This window comes from Lipotes vexillifer, unplaced genomic scaffold (assembly GCF_000442215.2).
Source record: "Lipotes vexillifer unplaced genomic scaffold, Lipotes_vexillifer_v1.1 scaffold639, whole genome shotgun sequence".
NCBI classification, from domain to species: Eukaryota; Metazoa; Chordata; class Mammalia; order Artiodactyla; family Lipotidae; genus Lipotes; species Lipotes vexillifer.
In genome coordinates, this window is record NW_006786377.1 from 3,760,487 (window position 1) to 3,770,219 (window position 9,733).

General features: G+C 37.2%; 1 protein-coding gene across 1 annotated transcript in view; it reads left to right on the forward strand.

The window, feature by feature from the left end:
• The window catches only part of PPIL4 (peptidylprolyl isomerase like 4), a 33,618-nt gene extending 24,353 nt beyond the window's left edge, over positions 1 to 9,265 (forward strand). The window contains exons 12-13 of the mRNA XM_007458764.1: positions 4,029 to 4,176; positions 8,456 to 9,265. Coding sequence (XP_007458826.1) covers positions 4,029 to 4,176; positions 8,456 to 8,707 — 400 coding nt within the window. The 3' untranslated portion in view covers positions 8,708 to 9,265. The remainder of the gene's footprint in view (positions 1 to 4,028; positions 4,177 to 8,455) is intronic.
• Positions 9,266 to 9,733: the final 468 nt, after the last annotated feature.

Below are 9,733 nucleotides of genomic sequence, written 5' to 3' on the forward strand. Positions count from 1 at the left end.
CCGGACGTGCAGGCTCAGCGGCCATGGCTCACGGGCCCAGCCGCTCCGTGGCATGTGGGATCTTCCCGGACCGGGGCACGAACCCGAGTCCCCTGCATCGGGAGGTGGACTCTCAACCACTGCGCCACCAGGGAAGCCCTATTCAACAAATCTTTGAAATTAAATTGAGGCCAACCACTAGAAACTGCAGCTGGAAGAAGGGTAGTGTGTAGGACAAATGAAAGGAAGGTCAGCTGTGGAGTATGAAGTAGGAGGAGGCATCTTCCCTGCATAGCGAGCGGGTGTTCAGGCTGAAAAGGAAGGATACCTAGTATTAAAATGTTTTAAATTCAAGATGATAGATTACTGAGAGTTAAGAAAGGAACTCGGTGTGTTGGAGAATCAGTCTGTAGGCCAGTGCTGTCTAACGGGACTTCCTGCAGTGATAGAAATGTGCTGTAACTCCACTGTCCAGTATGGCTGCTAACCACATGTGGTTATCGAGCTTGTGAAATGGACTGGGGAACTGGATTTTAAAAGTTGTTTAATTTTAATTAATTTAAATTTAAACCACTACCCATGGCTAGTATTGAACAGTGCTGCTTTTAACCTTTTGAAATTGATGGAGAAGACAGGCATGTCCTGGTGCAAACCACTATTCATTATTCACAAACAGCATACCGAACAAGAGAAAGGAATTCATGAATCTGACCCAGTAGGATGATCTTTACATTCCTGGTAGTTGATAGGTTTCATTTTGGCAAGTCATTTGTAATCTACAAATTATAGGTACAATTATAGAGGGACAGAACATATGTCTTCATATGTAGCACATAGATATATATTTTCACATACATTATTACCATGGTGAAGAAAGGGGATTCTGATGATAATCTAAGTACAGATAAGCCAATTAGAAAGACATGGGATGTACTTTATAGGTCATGAGAGAGAAGGTGCTGTTGAACCATTAATAAGAAGATTCAAAAATAGTAGAAGAGAGAAGTTTAACTTGGCTGCACTAGACCTCAGGGAAGTAATCGGAGAAAAGAGGACAGGGAGAGCACAAAGCAGGATTTTGGAGAGATTTGACATCTTCCAGAAGTCTTGATTGTCGTGGTGAGTAGAAGATAGTGGATGAGCAAGGAAGGAAGAGGTACAACAAGTGTCTTGGTGGTATTACAAGTAATCAGCCGATACTTATTTGGCATCTGTTACATGCCCAGTGAAGTTTCACAATGAAATGTAGCCCCTGGACCTTAAAGACATTAAGAACAGACATTAAATGATCACCATTAATCAAATACATCTAGAGTGTTGCAGAGAAGTGCATTTGTGGGATATGGGACTCATAATAGAGGTAAGGGATCAGAGGATCCTCAAGTAATACTCTTAGTGACATTAAAGCTACAGCTTGAATATGGGGGGGGGAGAGGAGGGCTGAGGTGGGATACTATCAATATTTTCTTTATCTGTGATCCATTAAATACAGTTTACATCTTGACTCAGTACAGTCCAAGTATATAATCATTCTCACACACACACACACACACACATAATTGAAACAACGGTGTTATAAAATAATATTTTCATTAGATGCCATGTACTCTATTTTCTAGTCTATGTTATTTTAAAATGCTGGCTTTTGGTGACCCACTAACTGGATTTTACACCTCATTGATGGATTATGATCAGTAGTTTGAAACACTCTGAAGCACTTTTTTTGAATAGTTTATTATTATTTTAAATATTTATTTATTTATTTAGTTTTGGCTGCATTGGGTCTTCGTTGCTGTGCGCGGGCTTTCTCTAGTTGCGGCGAGCGGGGGCTACTCTTCGTTGCGGTGTGCAGGCTTCTCATTGCGGTGGCTTCTCTTGTTGTGGAGCGCAGGTTCTAGGCACGTGGGCTTCAGTAGTTGTGGCACGCGGGCTCAGTAGTTGTGGCGCACGGGCTTAGTTGCTCCGCAGCATGTAGAATCTTCCCAGACCAGGGCTCGAACCCATGTCCCCTGCATTGGCAGGCAGATTCTTAACCACTGCACCACCAGGGAAGCCCACTCTGAAGCACTTTGGACAGGGAGCAGCATGTGTAGAGCAAACACTGTGGTGAAATCATAGGCAAGGACTATTGAATTTGTATCTGGAGAAAGAGACCATCCAGAAGGTACTATGGAAACATTGCGACATGGTATAAAGGAGAAAAGAAGTTGGAGATAATGGAGTAATAATAGGATGGTACAGGCTGATTAGCTGTCGTTAGCCGTCTTGTGAAAAGCCAGAAGTTGCAGTGTTTTCCTACTGAATGAGAGACATCGCTGAGGAAGCATAGAACTGTGGCATGGTGAAGCCCTAGTCCTGAGGGAAGTGTGTCTACTGTTACCCTAGTCCCACACGCCACTGAAATAGCTCTGCACTTTGGGCTTCCTCCTAGCCTTTCTTTTGAAAACCACTGTTCTAGTCCTTGTCAACCTTCCTCAGAATCTGTTTTAGAGTTTAAGATTCTTTTTAGAAGAGGTTCTAATAGTCTTACATTTTCTCTTATTCTAAGACATTATAGTGTATTAAACATTTATTTCTGAATTAAAACATATTATTACAATTTTTATAACATTTATGTGAAATTTAAAAATGATTCACTCATAATTCTACCACCTAGGCAAATGATACTTTTTATTTCTCCTTGTTCCTCTCAAGCCTTGATCTTTTATAAAGCTTTATAAAGTTATAATCACTGTGTGGTATATACAGTTTTTGCTTCAAGCTTTTTCCACTTTTAATTTTTTATAAACACCATTCCAGGTTATTTAATAGCATTCATCTGTCATTGTTAATAACTTCCTTTATAGTAATATATCAGGGAAATACCCTGATGTATTTAAGTATATCTTTATTACTAGGCAGTTTATTGTTCTTAGTTTCTGTATTAAAAATAATCCTAAAAAAAAAAAATCCTGTTATGTATACAATCGGCCCTCTGTATCTGCAGGTCCCGCATCCATGGATTTCCAACTGTAGATGGAAAATATTCAGGAAAAGTATTCCAGAAAGTTCCAAAAAGCAAAACTTCAATTTGCTGTGCAGGCAGCTATTTACTAGCATTTATGTTGTATTTACAACTGTTTACATAGCATTTACATTGTGTTAGGTTTTTAAGTAATGAGATGATTTGAAGTATAAAGGAGTTATATGCAAACACAATGCCATTTATATAAAGGACTTGAGTGTCTGCAGCTTTTGGTATCCTCGGGATCCTAGAACAAATCCCCTGTGGATAATGAGGGACAGCTGTGCTTATGTTCATTTAACTTACTGTTATTTTATAAATTCTTATTTGAATTTAAACATGATAACTGTTGATATGCATTGCTAAATTTTCTCCTGTAGGACTGAACTAATTTACGCTCAAAAGAAGAGTCACATGAGTGTATTTTTCATCTATACAGCTTCTCTGGCGTTGGGGTTTATAATGTCTTAATTTTTTCTAGTTAAAAATGTGCCTCATGGGCTTCCCTGGTGGCACAGTGGTTGGGAGTCCGCCTGCCGATGCAGGGGACATGGGTTCGTGCCCCGGTCCGGGAGGATCCCACATGCCGCGAAGCGGCTGGGCCCGTGAGCCATGGCCGCTGAGCCTGCGCGTCCGGAGCCTGTGCCCCGCAACGGGAGAGGCCACAACAGTGAGAGGCCCACGTACCGCAAAAAAAAAAAAGTACCTCATTTTCTAAGTTTAAGTTTTTCATTATTGACAAATATGCTTCCTTATTTTTTATGCTACTTATATTTTTCATTTTTGTTTTACTCTCTATATTTTTGGCCCACTTACCAATTTATAACCATTTATTAAAGACAGGCGTTCTTTCCATTTTTCCTGACTCTGTAATGAAGTAAAATATGAATTAGTTTTGTTTTAGAAATATACTCTATGCTTCTGAGATGCTTCTTGCTTTAAAAAGTTATCTTTAACCTCATGGCCTACTTTGTTTACCAGATTCTTATGTTTTGATGTATTACCGGTGTCAGTTCTCATGTTTGTCCTTAACTAGCTGCTGCAGTGCAAAATATGATCTTATACTAGATGAGCAGGCAGAAGACTCAAAGTCAGGTTACTCACACACAAGTAAAAAACACAAGAAGAAAACCCGCCACTGCTCCGAAGAAAAAGAAGATGAGGACTATATGCCAGTCAAAAATACAAATCAGGTACTTACTGATGTTCGGACTTAGCTGTAGAGAAATAAATATTTCATCCATTTGTAAATTACATCTTAATTTAGGAGATAAGGGTATAGTCCTGAACAGGGATGGATGTGTTCCTAACTCTTAAGATGTAGAATGGTTTCACTAGGGTAATGAACTTTAATTTTCAAGAATATATATAACAGATTATAAAAGATTGTTTTTGAAATAACTTAATATATTATATAGTTCCACATTGTGAAGCAAGAGTGATTTTCATACCTGTGGACACTCACTTATTCCCATCAAAAACAAGTGTGGTTATGGTAAAAAAAGTTCTTATAATGTATCATGTTAATTTATCACCAAGTGTTACGTACAGCACTTACAGGTCTTGAGGTTTTAGGACCTGAAAAGCGTTTATGCCCTTCCATATGGTATATATGAAATAAAAGCAGCACTAATAATTAGCTTGATCATCCCCAAAGCTTTCCTGAACAATACTTTTTCTAAGACAATGATAATAAAAATTCCCCAAAGAAAATTAATTATAAAGAGAAGAAATCATTTCCAGCCTGCATTTTGACTCTCAGTTAATTGAAAAGCAGATTACGTTATATTCCCGTGCTATGGTTTTTGCCACGTAAGGGCATTTCAACCTGTACCCTTACTGCTGTTCCTCTTACTTGGAATATATTTCTGTCAGTTTCTTTTCTAAATCTTCTTACCTGGAATATACTCCTGTCAGCAGTTTTCCTTCCTAACTCCAGTTGTTAATTCTAATATAATTTGTCTCATAGTATAATATTCCAGTGTCATCCAATAGGAACATCTCCCTCTTACTTTTTATACTCTATTAATTTAGCCGAAGATCACCCCAACATCTTTTTTAATGGTGGTTGTATCACACTTCTGTGAATATTTAGCAGGTTTTCCACTAAAACTCCTTAATCCCCCCACCCACCATGTGTTGCTTATAGCTACAGCTGCTCATCCTGCGCTTGTACATGGATTCCTCGATGAATTTAGGCCCGAAATACACATTGGTGTGTTTGAGATAATCAGACATCTTAAAAAACTCCAAAGACTGGCTGCATTTTAAGTCTGTGGTTCCCACCCTTGCACCCCTGCCTTTTTGTGAATCTTTTTTATCTTGCTGTTTGATTACTTAAAACTTTACAGTAGCAGTAGCAAATGTCTTTCTCTTTCTGCAATAATATTCTAACTTTATCTCTCCCTTTGAAGTGTGTTAAAGCAATTGTTTCTGATTTTATACTTTGATTTAATAATATAGCTGTACTAATTTTCTCTTCTTCCTAATAAAATAGCATCCATTTTTAAGATTTCAGTGGGCCCAGTTTTTTTCTGTTATTCTGCTTTTTATCCTTTTGATTTTAATCTCAAAAATATAATCATTAAAGGGAATTTTCAGTGCTAGGTAATTTTCAGGTATAGCTCAGATTTTCCTGTTTGGTGGTGTTTTGCTTGGTGAGCTTAGTTTCCTAAGAATGTTTTAACTTACTTCTTCAAGGGCTTTGTTTTTTATTGAATGACAGCCTTACTGTTCAATTCGAAATCTCTGTTTAATTTTTCCACCACATGTCTTAATTCCAGAGATGGTTACTGTGTTCTTGAGGTCTGAGTCTTACTGGGGTTACAGGAAATAAGTACTCAGCCGTGGGCTGCCTGGCTGAGAAGTACTCAGACTACTTGCCTGTCCTCCTCTGTGTTTTTCATAGGTGTTCAGTATTCTTATAATTTGGGACCCTGTTTTTGTTGTCATTTTAATCTTTTAATATTATTTTAGTGATTTAGATGCAGCTAAATCTCTGATTTACTCCCAGAGACCTCAGCAAGGACAGTTTTTGGTTGATTTAAAAAATTTTTTGACTACTAAACGTGAAATTATTGGCTCGGTTAAGTTGAGTGCCTTAAATTGAACATTTTATGGTGTTCTTTTTCTTTCTCTCTTTTTTTTCAGCTGCTTGTTTGTTTAATCATCTTGTCTTATGTCTTAAATGTATAAAACAAATAGAATTTTTAAAAGTGCATACTGGAAAGGACTTAGAGCTCATGTGATTCGTTTCCCTCACCTTATATATGAAGATCCTGACCCCACAAGCCCATGGGTGTTATAGTTTAGTGGGAGGACTGGAAGTTTAACATTTATTTTAATTCAGTTGGATGTGGTATTATTTTTTTCATTACTCTGTACCACCCTCTTTTCAATTTTATGTGTAGAGTTACTGATCAATGAAGTAATTATCTCCAACCTATGGGGATCTCCTGAGTCTCAGTTTCCTTATATCTGGAAGGAGGATAATACTGTACTCCAAAAGCACTTAGCACTGTGCAAGCACATACTTAGATCTGTTCTAATATGGCTTCATCCAGCTGCCTAAACTTTTCTCCTTCATACATACAGTACTCATTCTTCCTTGCTTTTCAGTTTTCACTTAACACTCATTGTATTAGCCTTCTTGGAGCCACCATTCCAAGCCCTAACCCACTCATCCTTTGAGGCTCATCTCACGTCCGTTATAACTTCTCTTTGAAACCTTCACTGATAAATCTAACCTCAAGAGCATTTCTTGTTTGACACGCGTCTAAATGGCGAAGACCATTTGAACCTAGAGCTGCCCGACTTCAAAGCTTGTGTAGCTTTGAAAACTGTGCCAAGTAGGAGAGGTTTTTAAGGTTTCAGTCCATTTCAGATTTTCAGCTTAGTCAATTTTTTCAAAGAATTAAATACTGCATAATCTTTTCTCTCTCTCTCTTATTTTAAACACTCAAAGCATTTAAGTGCCTGTTTGTATAATAATGTGCTGAAGACTTTATAGGATTATACATCAGCTAAAACAGTCTCTCCATTTAAAAAGTTTCTTGCCTCAACCAGTACAGAAATAAGTACTAGGTGTACAGTCAGAATAGTACATAGATATTTACATTTTGTGTATGTTACAGGAAGCACAAAAAATTCTTTTATCTAGGGATGTCACATTTTGCTCGAAAATAGTTGATAAAAGGTTAAGCTGAACTACCTACTCATTTTCTACCTCCAGGACTCTTACAGAATGACAAGAACTATTGGTATTGTGTGGGAAATCATGAATCAGTTTATAGTGAGGTATTCCACAAACACTGTGGAATGTAACAATCATGTTAGGTCTGTTTTCACATACTGCAATCTCTATGCCAGGCATAATGTACAGTATCTAGATAGTATATGGAATAATTGTGAATCATTTGCTTAAAACCCAGTCCTTAACCATGGGTTTTCACCACTTGGATTTTAAACCTTGATATTTACATCTACTGTGATAATGTCTAAGGTGATAGAGTTGAGCACTTGGGAGTTCAGTCCTTAGAATTTTGCCTTTCCTTTGAGAAATCTTTTAAGAAAGTTGAATTTTATCAACTATTTTTAAAAGAGCATTGGCTCTGGTGTCTTTAGATTTCAGCCACTTGTGGAGTTCCTCATTTTAATCAGGGATAAGACACAAGCGGAGATAGAATTGTTGTGTTGTAGCTAGCCCTTTTTTGTATATGGAAACGTTACTACTGCTCCTTAGTTTTTTTTTGTTTTTTGTTTTCTCCTTAGTTATTGAGAATAGAACTAAATGTACCCACTTTGTTCTCTTTGGGGCAATGAATTATTTCAGTGTTTCTTAACTCATTTTAAAGAAATATGTCAATAATGATTTTAATAAAAACATTTATCAGCTTAGTCTAAACCAGAAAATTTATTTAGCGATTTAGAGAGGAGCTGTCACAAAAAAATACTTTAAAAATAATTACTCAGACCCAAATATTCAGAATCTGTTTTCTCTTTAGACTGATTGACCTGTCTAAAACGTCTTCTGACTATGTTATTTGAACGATGTCTTCTTTATAGCATTCTTATGGGGATTTTAGTAGTTTCATTGTAGATCAGTGTTGGAACCACATTTTTGGGGAGTGGAGGGCGGTAGGTGGAAATGTGACCGCACATAACCAGAATTCTTGGCATTGCAGTTTCACCCTAAAGACTTCTTATTTCAATTGGGCTATTTCAGTTCCTTGTTTTTGGATCTGATCTTTCAGTTCAGCTGAAGTAGTAAGTACAGAATAATGAGATCAATGAGAAAATGGTTAAGTCTTTTTCTGAATTATTTTTGCTTTTTAACTTACAAGATTCTTGGCCTTAGTGGTAGCGTTCAAATTTGAGCTGTTAAAACTGCTTGCTAATGGAGGACTTGTCTAAGTTTTGTTGATAGTGTGTACAAAATGATTATTTTACTGATTCACTTTATTCCTTTGACAGGATATCTACAGGGAAATGGGCTTTGGTCACTATGAAGAAGAAGAAAGTTGTTGGGAGAAGCAAAAGAGTGAAAAGAGAGACCGACCTCAAAACCGAAGTCGTAGCCGATCTCGAGAAAGGGATGGCCACTATAGTAATAGTCACAAATCCAAATACCAGACAGATCCCTATGAAAGAGAAAGGAGTAAAAAGAGAGAACGAAGCAGGAGTCCCAAGAAATCCAAAGATAAAGAAAAATCTAAGTACAGATGAAAGTTGAAGGATCAGACATGAGTGGCTAACATATTTGCTCTTGTATAACTTCGAGTACCAGACGTTCAGATTTTGTGTCAAAGCAGTTAAAGACACTGCCTGTTTTTTTTTTTTTTTTTCACAGTAGGGTTATAGCCCTTTTAGATTAGCACTGATTGTACGGGGCACTGAAAGAAATAAAGAACATTTTCTTTGTATACTTTTTTACACTAATTTTATTATTATACGTAAATAGTAGTCTTCATTTTTAAAGTCTTTCATATTTTTCAGTCTTTATTTTTAATGAAGTATTTCATGCCTACAAAAATACACAAACGTGTATATATAGGTATAAAGAATAATAAATATCTGCCGTGTACCCATTGGCCAGCTTAGGAAATGAATATTACTGGCATTTTAAAAGTGCCCTCTCCTTCTCAAATAATTATTATTCTGTATTTTGTGTTTGTCATTCTCTTGCTTGTTATTATAGTTTTACAACATATGTATGTATCCTTAAATGAAATGTTAAGTTTTGTATGTTTTTGAATTTTATATAAATGATATAAAGTCTGTTTACTTCTGTGACTTGCTTTTTTCAGCTTAGTGTTTTGGGAAAGTCATTCTTTTTTTTTTTTTTTTTTTTTTTTTTTTTGCAGTACATGGGCCTCTCACTGTTGTGGCCTCTCCCGTTGCGGAGCACAGGCTCCAGACGCGCAGGCTCAGCGGCCATGGCTCACGGGCCCAGCCGCTCCGCGGCATATGGGATCTTCCTGGACCAGGGCACGAACCCGCGTCCCCTGCATCGGCGGGCGGCCTCTCAACCACTGCGTCACCACGGAAGCCCAGTCATTCATTTTTACTGCTATATTATATGATATGAATAGACCATAATTTATCCATTCTTGTTTATGGATGTTTCGGGTTTGTTTTTGTTTCTGCTATTGCAAACAATGCTGCTTTGAGCATTCTTTATCTAGGAGTGGTTTGCTTGGTCATGTGATATGGATATCTTTTTTTTTTTTTTTTTTTTTTTTTTTGGATACC